At 38.0% G+C, this 20,421-nt stretch overlaps 2 protein-coding genes and 1 long non-coding RNA gene across 6 annotated transcripts in view; 2 read left to right on the top strand and 1 right to left on the bottom strand.

The window, feature by feature from the left end:
• Window positions 1-20,421, bottom strand: part of LOC127417294 (uncharacterized) — a 511,839-nt gene that overhangs the window by 205,266 nt on the left and 286,152 nt on the right. The window lies entirely within an intron of this gene.
• The window catches only part of LOC127417280 (homeodomain-interacting protein kinase 2-like), a 140,748-nt gene that overhangs the window by 72,341 nt on the left and 47,986 nt on the right, over window positions 1-20,421 (top strand). The gene's annotated exons all lie outside the window — the stretch shown is intronic.
• LOC127417291 (protein FAM107B-like) overlaps window positions 10,127-20,421 on the top strand; it is a 212,003-nt gene continuing 201,708 nt past the window's right edge. The window contains exon 1 of one of the 2 annotated variants that reach the window (XM_051657206.1): window positions 10,127-10,147. In XM_051657206.1, coding sequence (XP_051513166.1) covers window positions 10,142-10,147 — 6 coding nt within the window. In that variant the 5' untranslated portion in view covers window positions 10,127-10,141. Of the gene's footprint in view, window positions 10,148-10,354; window positions 10,376-20,421 lie in introns of those variants that run through there. The other variant, XM_051657207.1, reaches the window with a different exon arrangement.

Raw genomic sequence — 20,421 nt, 5'->3', positions numbered from 1 at the left:
TGGATTATTGAACTCGTCCGGCACTAGAGTATTTGTGCTACTTACAGTTAATGCTGATCATACTGAAGATTGTTTACCTATCGGATGATAAAACAGGCATAAAAAAAACCAAAAAAAAACAGACATTTACATGTGGAACCTGAGCCATATTTAAGGACGTGAATATCATAGAGACTTGGGTATGGGCTTTTCTGCTTTTTTGGGAGGCCAGTATGAAACCGCCTAGCCACCACCAAAAACACTCAAGCACCACTCACTTCAAAATCTAGCTTATTTTGATTTAAGTTAAGGTTAATGCCTTAAGGTATCTCCTATTCTCCAGCTCTGCGTAAAGACTAATCAGTGGCATTGTATTTCCTTTGTGCAGTCATACACTTTGACAGTTCTGTTGACGTTTTTGATAATTGCCTGAAAACCTTTCTGTTTAATGGCTCTGTTGTAATGGCAATGGCCCATGGACAGACACATCTATCAATTAGCTTATTGTTGGCAGTAATAATGAACATTTTGTTTGTGATATAAAGTTTAGTGCATAAATTTGCATGCCCCTTTTGTCTCATAAATTAATATATACTGTATGCATATATATATATATATATATATATATATATATATATATATATATATATATATATATGTACTGTATATATACTGTTCTGTTGAATTCTTGAGCATCAATTTTTTGGTATTTTTAGGTATTTTTTGTTTAGTTTTTTTGCAGTAGTTGTGTATGAGTCTCTTAATTGTCAAAAGCTTGATCTCATGATAAGTGTGGATGAGAAACAGGTCAACATTCAAGTTCTTCTTGATTCACGATAAATGCAAATCACCAAGAAGAAGAATGTGAAAGTGGAGATTTATAGTAAAAAATGACTTAAATATTGATCTGTTTCTCACCCACACCTATCATATCACTTCAGAAGACATGGATGCTGCCTTTATGTGCTTTTGGAGCTTCAGCATTTTGATACCCATTCACTTGCTTTGTGAGGAACTACAAAGCTGAAATATTCTTCTAAAAATATTTGTTTGTGTTCAGGAGAAGAAAGTCATACACATCTGCGATGGCATGAGGGTGAGAAAATGATGAGAGAATTTTCATTTTTCCATGAACTATTCGTTTAAGAAGAGTGGGCAGCTTCACTGCTCATAACAAAGTAAGGGACTCACACACAACTACCGTAAAACATACAAACAGCCATTGATCATCAAGGAAGCAACACACCAAGAACCAAGGGGATGTAAACTTTTGAACAGGATCATTTGTGTAAATTCAGTAATTTCATATTTGAAGGTCAATACCAAGGATCTCGGGCTATCTCTACCTGTGCCAACATATACAGTGAGACACATACAGACGCTGTAACCGTTCAAGGATGGACAAGGAGGAGGCATGAACCGGCTGAACAATCAACATAAAGGTTTAATGATATAAATGAACTTAAAACAACATAAAACATAAGACAAACACAGACACACATGCAGCGCAGTCTCTCTCCCGAACTGGCGTTTCCGGCTCCCCTTTATCTCGCTCTCCCGCCGATGACCCGATTCAGCACCGGCCGTGCATCCTCACGGCCCAGCCACGCCCTCCTCCTTGTCACAGACGCATTCTTCACTCTCTTAATATACAAGCTTGACCTCATAGTGTACGGCTTGAAAAGAAAACGTTGGTTGCTCCTGCACCGCCTACCTCTGCACTCACATGGGTTAAAACTGGACACAAACCCCCTTCGACATCCTAATGGTTGTGCATAATTCAAGGGGTCTCCATGGCAACATAGACACAAAGGGATGGCCTGGAGAGGAGTAGCCAGTGTGGGGGTGTGTTGTGGAGGAGAGAGAGATTATTGTGATCAGGCCAGCAGTAGATTATGTCGGGTTGGCCCTGCCAGAAGCACTGGACTTAACGCCCTGCATCAGCCAAGTGTGTTTGCTCAAGTGCATGCTGTCATTAAAGCAAAAGTGGGACCTACCAAATACTAAGGAATTCTGAAATTCATGCTTATTTTTTTCATTCAAATTTTCACTCAAATTGTTATTCTAATGATACATTTGTAAAGCTGTATTAAATTAGAAAAATCCAAAATATATGGATTTTTAACACCCCTCTATGTAAGTAAGGAGAGAAGTTTTGAGCAGTAGGTCTTGCTTTTTAGCTTATTATAACAGGCAGATCCTATTTCTCCCTTATGCAGTGCACTGCAGGACCAGTCTTTGCTTTTTAACCTACTAGTCTAGTTTAGACATCCCGTTTTTTTTAAATTAGCTACACTCAGTGGCCATGTTGGGGTGATTAATATTTCAATTTGTATTTAAAAGTAGCGTTTTCCTCCTCTTTTGAGAACAGTAGAGCTTTAATGGAGCTCATGTTGTAGGGAATTCAAAAATCAGTTATGAGTTATGTTCAAACAGACGGACTGCCATTTAAGACATGTCTGTAACCCCTCAGCCCATCTGAACTGCATTTGTCTGCCAGTTTTTTTACTACATTTAAAAATTTGCATTAACTAACTATATTAAAAAGCTGATTAAAGTGGCACAATCAAGTTGCGCATTAGCTCATACTCTTCTGGTACGAGTCTAGAAGAGCGTGCGAGTCAATATGTGAGGCAAAAGTGTCATAGAAGCACCACAAAATGACATGGTTTCTTCAGCAATTGTATTTTTAATCTCAGATTTCCTTTTTTAACACTATCGGTTAGGTTCAAGTTAAAGGTGTAGGGTAGGGAGGTAGAGTTTTGTATTTAAACTTGATAGATCTTTGAAAACATAATCTGTTTGGGAGAACATTTAATTCGCTTTTAGAGCCACAAAGTGGACATTTCACCTCAGAACTGCCGCAAAACGTGTAATGAACCACGTAATGTCATTTTGCAAAACTTTTGCCAGAGTCACATAATTTTCATGAGATCAGGCTAAATATACAAAATATGCTGCATTCCAAATAAGTTGCACTGCCATCTCAGTTGCAACGCTCCAGTATGGTAACTCCTTGGAGTTTTCTTCATTTTTTTCACTCCATGCATTTGTTTATTGTGTGATTTATAGTAGGGATGGACGCTAATTGTGTTAGCCAGGTGTATGATGAATGGTGCATTGTGGGAAGCACCTAAAGCACTCCTCTAAGATGAATGGAGAAGCAGGAAGAAGAAAACTCTTCTAGGTGAATGGAAATTAAATGCGAAGGGGCGATATGGGATGAACCACTGTGAACAAAGAAAATAATAACAGCCTGAAGGGGGCTGGCGGCGTTAAGCGCGTTGACATTAAAGGATGGCTCAAGAGCTTGGAACTTTGCCTAATAGACAAACCTCTATAGACTTTGGATGGCGAAAACAAGCATCCTTGCAAGTGAGTTAGATGCTTGTCGAAACAGTAAATTATGGTTTGAAAGCTTTAGGGTAGACCAAATCTAACATTCTTCATTTCCAATTATGAGTTTAAAACTCGGGTTCCAAACCCACTTTCTCAGTGAGTTTGGAAAACTGCTTTCACACCATCCCAAAAAAACAAACTCAGACATCAAATGGACTCGAGTCCAAACTGAAGGCTCTGGTGTGAAAGCATCCTTAAATTGCATGAAAATATATGACACGAGATCTTCAGGGAGTTGACCATGTCAGGTGAGAGAGACGTGGTGTTTATTTTCACATGAGCTGGTAAAGCATAGCCCTGTCTGTAATAACAGGGTAGATTTTCACTAAGCGCTGCTTCCACTGTTGCCACCGCTCACAGGAAATACACTTATGAACCAGAAAAAGCCACATACCCCCCTCTCACACTCTCATTTGCCTTATGAAACAGGTTTTTTTTATTGTATGTAGGAATATTGCTATATCCTCAGGGACACACGGAGAGGGGGGAAGAATATATTGTTTTCACAAGTGCCACTATTGGTCTTTATGTAAATTATATGTGCAAGAACATGCCATTCCTCTTTCTACCAATGTTACTGTTTGACCAAATGGACCGTCTTGGAAATATACTTTCTCACCTACCATGACTTTGTACGTGATATATCATTGGAGACATCTCTGTTGTTCTTGTAATATGATGCAATTGAGGTCTGTAAATCTGTAAATGGCCAAGCTGATGTCAGCTTCCAACATTGTTATGATTTTCAAAAAATGGTTGGGGTTTTGTGCCACTTTCATTTCTAAGGAAAGTGAAGAAAGGACAGCAATTGATGATGAGAAGAAGGGCAAATGGAATAGAGAAGTGTTGCAAGCCAGATTCGAACAATTGAGCCCCACATCTCCAATATAATTGTTAACATAATGCTTTTAATGTATTTTTTTCACTCCATTGGAATAGGGTTTTCACGTAGAACTCTTTCCCATAGTTTTGGAACTTCATGTAACATTCATATGGTGATGTAATGAGCTTTTTACTTGGTAACGGGCACTCTGCAATTTATTTAATTGCTTATGTCACTGTTTCTCACAATTCCTACTTATATAATGTCCTAAGCACCATAACAAAGTGAGGTAAATTATGTATATTGCCTCTGTCAGACTTTTAGCCAATATCTCTAAATTGCGACTTTATTCCTCATGATTGTGACTTCATACTTCGCAATTGCGGCATTATTTCTTATAATTCTGACTTTAGCATAAATCTTGCAATTGCAACTTTTATTTCTCATAATTTTGAATTTATATCTTGCAATTGCAACTTTATTTCTCGTAATTGCAACCTTATTTCTCGTATTTGCTACTTTATTTCTAGTCATTTCAAGATAATATCTTGCAATTGGGTTTTATATAATAATTGCAAGAAATAAAGTTGCAGTTATGATAAATGAAAGTCACAATTTCGAGATATAAAATCAGAATTTCCTGTTGATTTTTTTTGGTGGGATAAGGCACCATATATTTCAGGAGCCTAGATAAACCCTTATGGCCATGTTCCGATCACATGACCAGACAATACCACTCTCTGTATGTTGGTTACCCCTTGTTATCAAAGACTTTTTAGTGTGGAATAAATTAAATCTGCGAATAAGGTCAATGTCATTGCTTACTGAAAACTTTCACTTTTTTGTGATGGTCCATCCACGAAAACAGTTGACAAAATGATTGTTGTATTGGCCAGAGAAACTTCTGCAAAAAAATTCTTTTTTATTACTTTCTCTTTTAATAAACATTAGCCCAAAATGTGAAACAGAAGGCATTTTTACACCATGGGGCATATTTTAAGAGAGCTAGCATTAAGCGCAGCACCATGCTTTAAGTCATAAGTGCAAAGTCAGTGGTCATGGCCATAAAGTTTTGGTATTTTCTTGCAAACATGTGCTAAGTCTAGGTGCAGTTGGGTGTGGCGAAATTTCACGTGCAAAGAATTAATGGGCTGGGTCAAGTGCAATTTAATTCTGAGGTTCTTCTCCGGTTATTGCACCATCTGCATCCTATTATACAGTTAATTCTCTGTCAAACACCAGCGATATAAACTAATTCAGCACATTTATAAGAAGTTGGTAGTGTAAATGGACTGTATACAATGAATTCAAAGAATGAAAATATTTTATGACAGTGGCTCGATCCTTTTATAAGCATAGAAAATGTGATTCTCATCAGGTTTTGGATGTATGTTCCGTTAACTTATAGGGATTTTAAGTATTATAAATAATTTTCAATCCACTAACACACAAATCATGGCTAGTATTAACAGTGATTGTATCGGCATGCACTTCACTTCTACCGGTCGAGTTTGATTTAGAAAAAATTCATAAATTTATTGAAACACAATAATATTTCTAAATTCAAATTACAATTCAAATTAAATGAAAATATAATAAATAAAATATAGCTGCAAGCAGCAATTATTTGGGTTCATGCGGCATAGGGCCTTTAAGTGCATGTGTCACGATGGTAAAGCATTATTCAGATAGCTTGGAAGCACCTAAAATAGAGCTAAAGCAATATAATTGTATTTGATTACTTTTAATTGATTTTATTATGATATTTATGATAGTTTGGTCTGCATGAATAGAAATAACAAGCAGCAATTACAGGGCCAAGCAAACCATCAGCATGAACATTTCTGACAATGATTTTATGAAAAGCTGTAAAAAATTAAATAAGTAGAAATAGTTATAAAACAAAACATTTTATGATAACTTTTGACTTCTGATGCTTTTTGGCATCTTGCTATCTAATTTGTTGAAGTGCTGTTCAAGAACTGTTGAGTCTATCAAAAAGCTTTTGAAATCTTTTTGTTATGAATGTCCCTAGATGACACATGACAAATTTTGAGCGAACTGGACTTACGGACTAGGAGGAGTTAGAAAAAGTAGGTTTTCAATTAAATTCAAAATGGCATACAGGAAATCTGGCTAGTTGTGGCAAATTGAGTATCAGTGTACTCGGCATGACCCAAGGAATCTTAAGACAGAAGTTGCAGAAATATAGCCACAACTATTAAAAAGACACCAATACCATGAACATTAGGTAATATGTCTCTTTTGACCAATTGTGTTCAGATTTATTTTATACTTTAGTGTGTTACTGCATGATTAATGTGTTGCTTAAAGCGCAAGCAAAAAGTATTATAACAAAATAAAAGCATGAAAAAAGCAGCACATCGTTTCTGTGCTCAGCAGTCGCACAATTAAAATATTTTAAATTGTCTGTTTTGATAAATAGTCATGGATGTCAAATAAATAAATAAAACAAGGGGAACAGATTATATCAAATAAAGTTCATATTTATTGCACCAATAGATGAAAACTCATGTGCAGGCTAAAAGATCCATGTTTAAATAGAACAGGGTCATAGAATGACAAACAATTTTTAGTAGCGTGGAAAGGCAGTTATACACCGTATACGGAGGCACCTCTGCTAGTCATGCTTGTTCACGATTTTGCATCTATTACGGAACACACTACAAAAGTTCAAATGTTATATATTTTTGCGTGTGTCATTGACTAAGTTCTATTCATAGTTAAATTGTTTTATGGAGAAATAACACATTTTATGGGTATACAAAAACAACATAATAAATTGTAATCGGAGAAGAGGTAACAACAATTAACAAATAACTTGGTCAGATGGATGGTAACAGTTTGGAATGACACAAAGTCAAACTCAGCAGCATCTGTCCATATTTATTCATGGTTCGTGGGGTGAACACAGCAGCATAAAACAGTCAGTGTTATCTGAAGTTACAAAGCTACATTTTCTGGTGTCTTTTGTTGACCAGCATCTCTGATATGTGTTGCTTTTACAGACTTTTTGCCAGCGTGTCAGTTCAAAGGCGATTAATACATTAATTATTACACTGTGGTTTATAGTAAGTAGATAAAACACGCTGATTTATTTATTTATTTATTTTTGCCAGCACGGGAACGTACACTCTGTAAAAAGTCTGTAAACAGTCAAATATTTTTTAAGTGAAAATAGGTGGGACACATTTTTCTTGGATATGATAAGATAAGATCTGTGCATTAAGCTTTGAAGTACGAGTGAGTACCGGTGTCAGGTTACATCTGCACCAAGCGCTTCTTTGTCAAACACTAATGAACCTTTTAGAATGCAGATCTAAACAAATAATAAACTTGAGAAGACAAGGAAACACCTTTTATGATAAATGGGAAATCTATTGAATGTGTAAAAGACTACACAGTTATGAACAAGGAAATATTTCTAGGTAAAAGTATAATTATTTAAACATCAGCGCACTCTGAATATATAAAACAGTAATAAATGTTTTATTATTATTATTTCTATTTATCTAGTTTAAAAAAGTGGCTGTGGCAAGATATTTTAATATTTCCCTTTTTTAATCTTTGAAGACATTCAATAATTTATTGTAATGTTGCTCCCTCTGGTGGACAAACATTACAACAGCCTTTTATGTCTATGATTGCCTGAAATACAGCTGAGAAATTTGGTATTTCTTATGTTATAGCCATGCCAAATTGATGAAAATTTGCATGTTACCTCAGAATGTTCTGTTGAGCATATATACTAAGTTTTGTGTAGTTTAAAATATGTGCTCACAAGATAGGGGTCAATTAGTCAATATAGGCCTTACCCAAAAACCTATCGACTAATGTCTTCTGAATGATTTGACATATCAGAATTCTTTTGATAACATTTTGTCATGAATGTCTGTAGATAATGTATGCGAAGTTTCGTGCGAATCGGGCCTAGGACGAGTTTGAAAAAGTAGGTTTTTCAAATAAATTGAAATCGTAGAAAACTTTTATTGTGGAAATAGAAAGTCAAGTGACCATGCGATTTGGGGGCAGTGATGGATTCAGAGAAGCTAAAAATTGTATTGTAGCCTATACGGTTCCGTAGTTATTAGCAAATACACAAATTAGCTAATTTTAGCACCACTGTGTGGCCAATTGTCACAAAATTTTATATGCGGCTTTGAGTTGACACCCTGCTTGTGTATAGTAATTTCCATAACCCTCTGCCATTCCCAGTAGGAGTTATAAGGTGCTGAAAATTTATTGGCCGTTGGCAGCCATTTTTGTTAATTTGTCAAATAAATGTTTTAAGAATATGTTAGCATTTGAACCAAAGAAGATGCATATTTAATTTGAAGTTTGTCGCTCAAACAGCAGAGAAGTCGTGACAGTTTTTTAGTTAAACTTTGCTGGCATATTCTAAACATCCTGTTGACTATGTGAACGTTTGGTTACGTTTGGAGTTTGCTTTGAGTAGATATTGATCAATTACTCAATTTTCATTAAACCAAAGGAATTGTATCGTTAATATCTTAGGAACGATTTTACGTATCGAAATTCTTTTGATAAAGTTTTGTCAAAGCAAGTAGTATTAAGCTGGCAGTGACCAGCCCCATGTAGAATTAAAAAAAAAAATTCTAAGCCACTGATCTTATGAGAGTGTGCATCATTTTATACATTTGTCAGCAGTACCAATCATTGCTTCTCATAATCCCAGTTTCCCAATCATAAACTTTTAATAAGAGCAAAACATGCTTAGTGCCCCTGTAAACTGTCATTTGGGCAGGAAAAAAAAATAATAATAAGATGTATTTCAATGACTTTGCTCAGCAAAGGGGCTTGTTGGTTTGACCTTTATGTTAATGGATAAGTCACAGGGGTCAGCATGCTAATAAGACAGCTGGATTCTCATGCTGTTTTCACACTCACACTTATGTAAACACATGCAGAGGTGGGTAGAGTAGTCAAAAACTTTACTCAGGTAAAAGTAAACTAAAAAAAAAAAATGATTCAAGCAGAAGTAAAAGCAAAAATGTTAAAGAATTACCCGAGTAAGAGTAAGAAAGTATCCAATAAAAAGAATACTCAAGTAGTGAGTAACTAGTTACTTTCACATATAACATAATGGATGTTTGCTCTCCTATATTCCAGTACATGATACACATTTAACATGCATAGCAGAATGATTAATAATAATAATAATAATAATAATAATAATAATACTATTAATATTATTGTAAATAATGGAAACTGTCATCATTCACCACCATGTTATTCCAAACCCATATGAGTTCTTTCTTCCATGCATCAAATTAAAGGGATAGTTCACCAGAAAATTAAAATGCATTTTCTCACCCTCATCCCATCCCAGATGTGTATGACTTTCTTTCTTCTGCAGAACACAGATAAAGTTTTTTAGAAGAATATCTCAGCTCTGTTTGGCCATACAATGCAAGTAAATGGTGACCAGAATTTTGAAGCTCCAAAAAGCACATAGAGGCAGCATAAAAGTAATTCATACGACTCCAGTGATTTTCAGAAGCAATATGATAGGTGTGGGTGAGAAACAGATACATATCTATAACTTTATAATATATAAAGTCCTTTTTTTACTATTATTTCTCCTCCCTGCCCAGTAGGTGGTGATATGCATAAAGAATTGAATCACCAAAAACACAAGAAGAAGAAAGTGAAAGTGGAGATTTATTAATAAAAAAGGATTTAAATATTGATCTGTTTCTCACCCACACTTCTCACCCTTCTGAAGACAGATTGAAACAGTGTCATTTGAATTCCTTTAATACTGCCTTTATGTGCTTTCTGAGCTTCAAAGTTTTGGTACCCATTCACTTGCATTCTTGTATAAACTAACAGAGCTACAATATTCTTCTAAAAATCTTTGTGTTCAGCAGAAGAAGAAAAAAACACATCTGGGATGGCATGAGGGTGAGTAAATGATGCGAGAATTTTCAATTTTGGAAAGATTATTCCTATAAGAAGATGTTAGACAAAATGCTAACCTTAATCGTTATTGACTTTCACTGCATGTTTTTTTTTCTCCTCCATATTTTGAAAGGGAATGGTGACTGAGACTGTCAGTCTCTAACATTCTGTCTAACATCTTTTGGGTTCCACAGAATACAGAAAGTTTCACGGGGTTGGAAGAACATGATGGTGGGGAAATGATGATATAATATTAATTAAAGGCTGAACTATCACTTTAAGGATGCTTCTCAGATTTGGACGAATCAGTCAATTAGAAGAGAAGTTTGGAAACCTTTTCTAGTAATTATTACGGTGAAAAATGTGAACAATGTCACACAGTCCCAAGTTATATATGTTTAATTATACACTGAAGCAAGATCATGCTTTATTCATGCCTTCTGTTGTTATTTCACAACTTTTTACATCCTGCATGAATTTAGTTCAGTGACGGTCCAACGTTGTCAGTGTAGAAAGAATTTAGATAATTAGTTCTTTACACTAAGGGTAAATTACACCTTTTCTCTGTGTTTTGAAGCTTGTTTTCCATAAGACAAAGCCGCCCGCATCTTTCAAACGCTGTGTGCGCGACAACCTTGCACGTGCAGAAATGCTCACAATCACGATAGGCAGGGCAAAACATCTGCACTTAACGCGGATATTTACAAGGATTTATACAGTAGGCACTGATATGTTGCAGCACTGATATATAAATGTAAACTTAGAAACTGAGGTCATAAGAGCCCATAGTTACAGATTCACACTGAAAATGAACAAGTATCACCATGACACAGACAAGCCCACATTATCACAATCTCTAAAACTTACCTCACCGTGTTTTCTTAAGTTGGAGCTGCAGTTTTAATCTTGAAATATAATCTTGTCTTGGTGTAAAATGAAGGTATTGTGTGGAGTGAAGAAATGTGTTTTGCGTGCTTGCTGCTGTAGTGTTGAACGCGACTCGAGTGACAGCATGCAGCTGTGAAGTTCCGCTGTCGTAAAAGTCCCATTCAAAAATCTCAATGAATTACACATTTATTAATACTTAGTAAATTAAACCAGTAATGTAATGACAGGAATGCTACCCATTGTAACAAAGTAAAAGTAATTTTTTTCCAAAAAGTTACTAAAGTAAATGCAACTCTTTACTACCCACCTCTGCGCACATGCATGCATGCACACCCACTCACAATAACCACACTGCAGATGGAACTTCCAGATTGTTGTTTTCCAGGCACTGGCTGTTAAACTAAAATGTGCGAAGTGCTGATGTTTTCATTTTCTGTAATAAGAGCATCCCACCAGTTCCGAGGGAAAAAATAATGTTTAATTTGCCTCCTGCTCAAAGGCAGGCCTTTGTTATTGCCACGGCAATTAACTTTATGCAGAGGCCTAGGCCTTCCCTGTGACTGATGCAATGTGCATAGAACAAATCAGAAAAAAACATTTGAATCCCCCCCTCCCCCAACCCCAACGTGCGCACAAACACACATATTTAAATGACACCTCCATCAGTGGCCTAGCAACAGTGGCTGCCATTTTAGAATGGCATTGTGCAGGATTTAGTTTGTCACTGCCAGCCTCTTAGGAACCCTCTCCCCCGTGAGTGCTGTACAACCTCCTTCCCACTCACACTGTTACCACAGCGATGGGATTCCATAGTCAAATCTGCTAATTGAACTGCTTGATTATTAGGCACGTATGGCAGAAATAGACGGATGTGCACATATGTAATTAGACACGTATCCTTCCCAAACAAACACTCACACTATGTCTTGGATGGTCACACTTTAAGCTGCTCGGTTTGGCCTTTGACAGATGCTCTGTAGAAATGTTCTACTAACTGAGTCTGATCTGGTATTAACCCTTCTCGAGTTACTGAGTGAGCTGCACTGTCCACTAAATTAAGCACACATGGTCAGTATGTTCTTAGTGGTCATATTCAATGCAATGCACACCAAGACACATCCTCAGCTTGCTGTAGACATGCCAGTGGTGGCATAGGAGCTTTTTGAGTTGCATATGTTTAAACATGTGTGTGTATGTGTCTTACAGGTGTTTGTGGCTGCTAACCGGTGTGTTTGTGTTGGCTGGTCCCGGGGGAAAGGAAGTATAGAAGCGTGACTAGTCACATGACTATCTTTACAATTCATTTAGTAAGGTGTAAACCAAAAAAAATTAAAATTCCTGCAGTTCTGTATTTGAAAAGCTGGCAAGGTTACAGAATGAAATTTAAAGGTGACGTGTTTACTTTTTTCGATGATCAAATAATCTAAGCTTAAACCAGAAACAGAAACCAAACAGATTTAAAGAAACATGTTTGTGTGTTTATTTATTTAGAATTAAACAAGAAAAGTGAGGGAGAGGTGGACTGGAATTGGGTCATGTCGCAGGTTCGATTTAAACCTGTACAGTGTGCCCTCAATTAGCATTTGCACTTCTCAGTGTTCCACAACTCTCATAAAGAAATTGGTTTAACACAAATACATTCTACAACAGTCTCTTTCTCTTTGCTAATGGTTGAGTGATAAGAACCCTGGGTGCCTCGCTGGTTTTCCTTTTTTTTTTTTTTTTTTGTAAATCTCACTGTTATCTTCCCTTCCTATATTTCAAAGTGTGAGGAAAGAAATTCTGTAATGAGTTCCCCATCTCCCCCCTAGCCGTGGAAGACCCGCTTTGTGAAACTAATTGAAACTGGCATCTATGTCTGGGGGAAAGAACGTTGGAGGCTGCTTGAATTTTTTTGAGGGTCCGGCACAGGTTTTTACAGAATTCATTGTTTTCTAGGCAGTAAAGATTCTTTTGTCTGCCCAAACCTTCTTGAAGTACCATTCAGGTCTGGATTAAAGGGTGTTCATGAATGTTGTTCGGTTGAATGAAATCCCCCATTTCACACCTGTACTGACAAGATCAGAAATGTAAACATGTTTCTTTCCCAGCAGACCTTGCTCAGACTTATAGATGACATAACCAAACACACAGACATTTCGCTGTGTGAGTTGCGTGTGTTCTAGCTCGCAGACTGAAACTTCCACAAAAACACACACAATCTGGGAGTGTTTTATGTCTCTCAGTCCATGTGGGCAGTGTGTAATTTACTACCTGGCCTAGTGTTAGGAGACATGCTACGTGCACATGCTACAGACAGCGCAATGGAAATTTACAGTCAATCTTTTTTCTTTAAGGGAGTCTTAGATTCAGATGTGCAAAAAAAGAAAGGAGAGAAAAGATGAGAGAATTTAAAAAAATGTTTACTGAGAAAAGGGTGATGTAATCAATTATTCAAGAGTTGTTAAAGTAAACATAAAATCTCATTCGCAACCCATTTTACTTCTGTAATGTGATTTAATTGAAGTGAAACAGGATGTTCTTGATAAAAAAAATAACAAAGACATATTTATATTTTTTTATTTTGCTTTAAAATATTGTGCACTGACAAATTGTTCACAGTAAGACTAAGAACAGGCATAAATGGGTCAATTTTGATTTCATGTTGACTTTAAAGTTAAATGACAGAAAGAGAAGTTTATGAGCAGAAGGCTGTATTTTAATTTCGGCAGGATAGGGGAATGTTGAAAAAGAAAAGGAGGTATAGATGTGTTGGAGGAGGGGAAGGGTGCTGGGGGGGTTGGGGGGGTCGCAGAAGTGTGGGGAATGGGGGTGGGTTCAGTGGATGTTATTTCATCTTATGTCACAGCGAGCAATCAATCTGAGTCATTAGATGCTGCCAAGGGAGCCAGCCTGAGTACAGATTGATAGCCATGTAAATAATAGCACCTATGATTCGAATGGCCTGACTGTCCAATTAAAAAAGCAGCATTTGAAGAGAGGGAAAACTGTGTGTGTGTGTGTGTGTGTGTGTGTGTGTGTGTGAGTGTGTGTATGTGAGTGTGTGTGTGTGTGTGTGTGTGTGTGTGTGTGTGTGTGTGTGTGTGTGTGAGTGTGTGTGTGTTTGTGAGTGTGTGTGTGTTTGTGAGTGTGTGTGTGTGTGTGTGTGTGTGTGTGTGTGTCTGCAGCCATCTACTGGAGGATACAGCTCTTTTGACACATTGTGGTTTCATTTTCTTTCTGCACTCCATTGTTACAGTCTGCGTCCAGAGATAACTATCACCATGAGGCAAATGCATGTAAAAATTGCCTTTGGTCAGTTAATAAAATGGTGTTACTGTCCTTAGCTCATTAACTTTTTGTGACTGTGACTGACCGGTAGCTCTATTTTGAGAGTGGCGCCATAAAACCGGTACACAGTTTAAATTGCAGTGTAATAATGATAGTTCCCCTCGCTAGTTTATTTGTTGTTGTTGTTTTTTTCTGACAAGAGCAAATAAAATCAGAGAGGTTTGTCCAGTAAATAAGCTCAGTCTGTTGTATCCATCCATCCATCCATCCATCCATCGTGTGTGTATATACACTGAAAAAAATCACAAGTAAGATTTACTTAATTTTTTTATTTTGGAAGTTTTTGCACACAGTTTTTCTAAGTACATTTTAATGGTATAAAATTCCATAGGAAAGCTTAATGCATGCTCTGTAATCTATTAGACAACATCACCTTGCATTACTGGCAATGGGATCACAACATTGAGCTATGCACACTGACCTCAACACTTCTAGACTACAGTTGGCAGCTGGGAGAGGGTTGCAGAGAGAAATAGAGGGAGACAGAGGGCAGAAGGGGGCAGAGAGGAAATGCAGCTGTGTTCTTGGCATCCTACTCTGTCCTGGGGTATGAGACAGACCAGCTCATTTCCTGTCTGAGGGCCAGAGCGCCCTCTTTCAGCACCCCGTTCATTTCATCTATTCTGCTATCCATTTTCACATTCTCTCTATTCTCTCATTTTCTTTACTCAGTTCCTCCTTTTCTCATCTCTCATTAGTGGGGGCTTATGTAATTGTCCAGATCAGAGATGACCAGAACACCACCCTTCCCTCTGCTCTTCACAAAACAGCCCCGACTCGCCCTTCCTCATCTTACCCAGAGTGTCACAGCTGTCTTAAGCTCTGTCTTGCTCTTTCCATTCATCTCATTCACTCTCTCTGCTCTATTGCCTCTCTCCCTGTCTCACCTCTGTGTCTGCTCCAACAGAATGCAGATCTGTTTGTCAGATATGCAGTATTGTGCTCTGTCTTGCAATAAAGCATTCAGGAATCTCCAGGGCTAGTTCAGAGCCAGTTAACTGTTATTAAAGCTGTCTTACTTTGTCATATCTCTATTATTTGCATGTGTGTGTTTGAGTTTGGGGTGTTGTCCTGACCTAGCTTGAGTATTATTTGGCATGTTTAGATAAGACGTTGCATTCCTGGAACAGCTGGAGTACAGCTATATGTACCACAAGTCACCTCCGCTTTTGTTATCCTCTCCAGCCCAATGCGGCCGTCTGGTTGTCTGTGATAATCATATATAATTCTGAGCAATTCCAGTAGAAGTACCAAAGCATTGTGATACCATTTGTATGTTATGCAGATAAGAGTCGTGACATCATAAAAATATCAGTACAATAGGGTTCTTCTTGTTGTGCTATCTTTTGTGTCCTTAACTTTGTCGCATCCCCAGTTCGCATTGAAAATAAATTACTTTCGGCCATTCTGTCACTGCACATCCCTCTTTTGGTTGTAACACTGCCATGCTATTTTGTCATTTGACAGTCACGCCAATAAAGCCGAAAGATTCGTACACAAAGTAGTTGTCCGATGACACGACTGATGAAAAGCTAAATAAGCCACATTAAAAAAAAAATTTGCTAGCAATATTTTTGCTAGCTGATACAATTGTGTCAACGATTCAACACCCTGTGTTTTTTTTAGGGCGATGGGTCTTGTAAACAAAGTCATCTTCGTGCAATGTATTTGAAAAAGACAGGTTACATTCGCCAATGTGGACACAGCTGGTGCAATAGTTGCTTTCAACACATGCCAGCTGACTTCCACAGGATCCGTCTACATCGGGCTGCATTTCCAGAACAGTCTCTCGACCGGAGAGGCCTCTCTCTGCGAGGCTTTATTATTGTGCGTTTGTTCACGAGACTGATATAGTTCCCCTAGGCTGTGGATGTGTAACTGTATGGAAGTGACACCTGGTTTGTTCTCCCCACAAATCTCTAAATTAGAGCTGTCACATGCCTGCCTGTATCACGTCATAGCTATGAGATTGCCTACGTTGTTTAGAATGACGAGCGATTTGTCAACATTTTAATTCCTTTTCTTATAGTTGTTGTTCCCAGAGTGGGCCAGCCTGTTTGGTTTGTCATTACTGACATTACTGCTCAAGGACGCTTTGATGCCATTATCAGTACCATTACAGATATATTGGTCGCTTTATTTTGTAGTTTTTCTTCAGTGTTGTGCCTGACAAACAGGCTTTGTCCAGATGTTTAGTGCCCCGGAGTGTGAGAGCTAAAGCCAGTCATGTTACATGTCTGCATGACACACACACACACACAAAGCAGAAGAGGGGTGTGTCTGAGCACCTGAGCAGTTTCAGTATGTGCTAACCAAACATCCTCACTCGGTTCCAAAACCTACCTACAGAGGCACCTTAAAGCATGGAAACCAGGAAATGCAATATGATACAACTCACTTTTAGCGTTACTGTGAGGACATTTCACCTGGAAACTGGAGCTCACACGTTCCCATACGTTCAACAAAGCGTCCAACTTCAGCCACTGGGGGCAGTGGTTTTAATTTTGGTGTGCACAAAAAAATTTCAGCAGCAGAACTTTCAACCTGCCATTACTGGATATGTCATGGAAATTAGTAAATGCTTTAAAAGTCATGGAAATTTCTACAGTAACACAAAACTCTATTGAAATTAAATGCAAGTTGAGTATGCCATGCAGATACCTATGTAGAGTGTTCCAGTTCAATAGCTTTTATGGATTCATGACTGTTAGAATGCTGTCTAAGAAGACAGCAGGATGTGAAGCAGCTCACTAGGTTTTCTTTACTGTAAACACTGGATTTTATGTGTATAATTTTTAGTATGTGTTCATACACGTACGTTTGAGGTGGCCGCATACATTTTGGCTTTATCCCAGTAGGGACAGATGTGCAGATGCAATGTGTGTGTACACATTAATTCTCTCTCTCTCTCTCTCTCTCTCTCTCTCTCTCTAGCAGCTGCACGTAATCAGGATAATGCATCTGCAGCTTCAGTGTATCTGACCCTGGGATTGTGGTTACTGTCCATTGCAGTCCATTATAACACAGTCCAAACAGTTTTCTCTATGTCTTCATTCAGCATGAATAAATCTCTGTATCTTGCCATTAATGCAGAACAGAAAATGGGGTATCTGCAAATATGCAGATATCTCATTTAAACAGATGTAATTCACGAACCTCACGAAAATTCAGCGTTTTCTTCCCATCGAGCACTCATCTAATATCTTCCTCTGAAGCGCGTATTCTGTCAGCCAGAATCAAAACTTCAGGATCAGGATCAAAAGTTCCTCTGATTCACAAATCATGGTGGTCACTCTGTATCAATCCAAGCAGGTTATCCAGGCCGTTTAAACTGTCAGGCGATTGCTGGATCCGCACAAGCGCTTGAGTGCAACTTCAAAGTAAATGCGCTTCACGTGCACTATGAGTAAATGTCTTATTCACAATGCACTGTATGTACAATTGGTTTGATTCAGTATTTTTTGAGAAAATGCATTTTCTAACGTGGACATGCCATCCATGGTTGCTGGACTACTGTGTGTACTGTTATTTCCTCCTTCCTGATATATTAACAATTTCTTCATGTGCAAATAAATTACAAAAATTTGATGACAAAACAGAAATCTAAAGAAACTGCTGTCTACCATTTAAAATACAATATAATTTTTTGGTTTTGTGTGAAATTGAGTAAATATAGTGCTAAATAAGAGTTTATCATTTTTTTTGCAATTTTATGTTTATGTTATTTACTATATTAAATTGTGTGAAATATCGGCATTGTATTGGCCTATTGGACACCCTGCTCTCTGGATATCGGCATCGGCCATTAAAAAACCCATATTGGGGGCCTGGGTAGCTCAGCAAGCAAAGACGCTAACTACCACACCTGGAGTTGTGAGTTCGAAGCCACCATAAAGCCTCCACATGCACTATATCTCTACAATAACACGCTCAGCAAGCCACGTGATAAGATGTGCGGATTGATGGTCTCAGACGCGGAGGCAACTGAGGTTCGTCCTCCGCCACCCAGATGGAGGCGAGTCACTACGCCACCACGGGGATTTAGAGCACATTGAGAATTGGGCATTCCAAATTGGGAAGAAAAAGGAAAAAAAAAAAAAAACATATTGTTCGATCACTATGTGTGTGTGAGGGGTAGAGAGATAGCGGGAAATATTGTGTTTGTGTGAAGGCAGAAGAATGCAGCATGGCTAATTGTGGTGAAACATATCTGCAAGCGACGCAGTCTGTCTGTCTCTCCTGGTCAGTGTCAGAGAAGAGAAAAAAGGAAACAGTTTGGGGTTGACCACAGATTTTCTGAGATTTCAGAAGAGGTTTAAGTGTGAATATTTTCAAGCATTTGTACATTACTAAATGTTGACATCTCTCTCTCAAACCCAAACTCCCACCAGTAAGTTGATTTGCTGGTTTTAGCTGTTTTATGTTGGTCAAGCTGGTGTCCCAAGCTGGTTTTGCTGGTTCGCCAGCTGATCTTCCAGCCTGATTAGCCAAAAGTGTTCAACGTCTCTCGAAAACCAGCAAATCACCAGACCAATCTTCAGACTGTCTAAGGCTGGTTTAGGCTGTTTCAGAAAGGGCTAAAGCATCCAATTCACATACTACTCTCTTAAAATATGTACTGTTAATGTGAAAATATGTACTTTTGAGTATGTCATAAGCCAATATATGCCATAATGAATAAATACAGTCACAAAATAGCATCATGATACCACAGACACCTTGATGCATACATTTGTTTGCATGTTAGTATTTGCATCTAGCTAAATTAATTGTTACTTAACTTTAAGTTCCTCACCATTTTCCTACAAAAACCTATCCCAAACTCCTCTTGCATAGTGCGAGCACATTGTGGGTAATATTAGCCCAAAAAGCACGAAGCCCCGCCACAATCAAAGTGTCACCACACACCACAAGGGTCGTCACCCACTATCTGTTCTTCAGAAACACAAGTTGGACACACTCTTTCTTTCCTCCGCAATCTGATTAGAGCTGTGGAGGTATGACTGCTGGACTGTAGCGAGGGAACAGATCAGACAGAGAGAGAGATGGAGGTGTGATGGAGGGACATTACTGATTTATCTGGTCAGTGTAGGTGAGCATTTCTCCCTCTCTTTGCAGAGAAAGAAATAACAGCCTCATGTTTCCCAGAGGCAGTGGGCTGAGACTGAGTGTGGTGTGTGGGCTCAGAACTGAAGCCACCCACAGCCAACAGCATCTGAAACATGCTCTAGTCCAGCGCTAATCAACACACGGCCTGCATTCGAGCAATCTTTTTGCGGTCCACGTTATGATATCATAATCAGAAATATATTTATCGGCAGCCTATCAAATCTGTATAAATTGTGAAGTGTTAATTTTCATGAGGATTTACGCTAGTTCTCTACATTGCTGAATCCCGTTAGAGAGGGAATTCAAATGCAAGAGGATGTTAAAAATAAATAAATAATAATATAAAAAAAAAAATAATAATAATATCTGAGCACAGCTGATGTTATGAGAGCTGCGGTCGGTCTGCGCGCGTATTGCCGCGTTCATACTCAGTAAATGTGCGTTCACGCACAGTCTGTCAATCAAATATGCATGCTCGCAATCTCACTTGAGAGTAAAGGCTGAAACATACTTCACGCAAGTACACGAACGCAGACGTGAGCGTTTGGCCAACGCATTGCCTACGTATGGTCCCGTTGTACATACTTTACATGTGCTCTTGCATTGCTCTGGTGGTTACAAACCTCACACCACAAGGGGGCGATAGAGTTTTTTTTAGGTGCCACGAAAACGAATCACGAAAATTTTACTCTGTGGTCCTGTGTTGAAGTCAAAAATGTCCAAAATGACTCAAAAGCATTCTAGTCAAATAAAAAAATAAAAAAATGTAATTATACATAACATCCACTCAAGTCCACTCCTTTATTGAAAGGAAAATGTTACACAAAGAAAAAAGATTGTGGCCACGAAGCGTTGTAATGCCTCACCAGTAGCATAAAAGCCCCACAATTGTTTTCATCATCTTGTGATAAGGAGCAGGGAGCACCATTTCTCCAGTATACTCTAAATTA

This window comes from Myxocyprinus asiaticus, chromosome 26, assembly GCF_019703515.2.
Source record: "Myxocyprinus asiaticus isolate MX2 ecotype Aquarium Trade chromosome 26, UBuf_Myxa_2, whole genome shotgun sequence".
Taxonomy (NCBI): domain Eukaryota; kingdom Metazoa; phylum Chordata; class Actinopteri; order Cypriniformes; family Catostomidae; genus Myxocyprinus; species Myxocyprinus asiaticus.
Note: the sequence above shows the minus strand (reverse complement) of the source record. Positions and strands in the feature narration are given on the sequence as shown.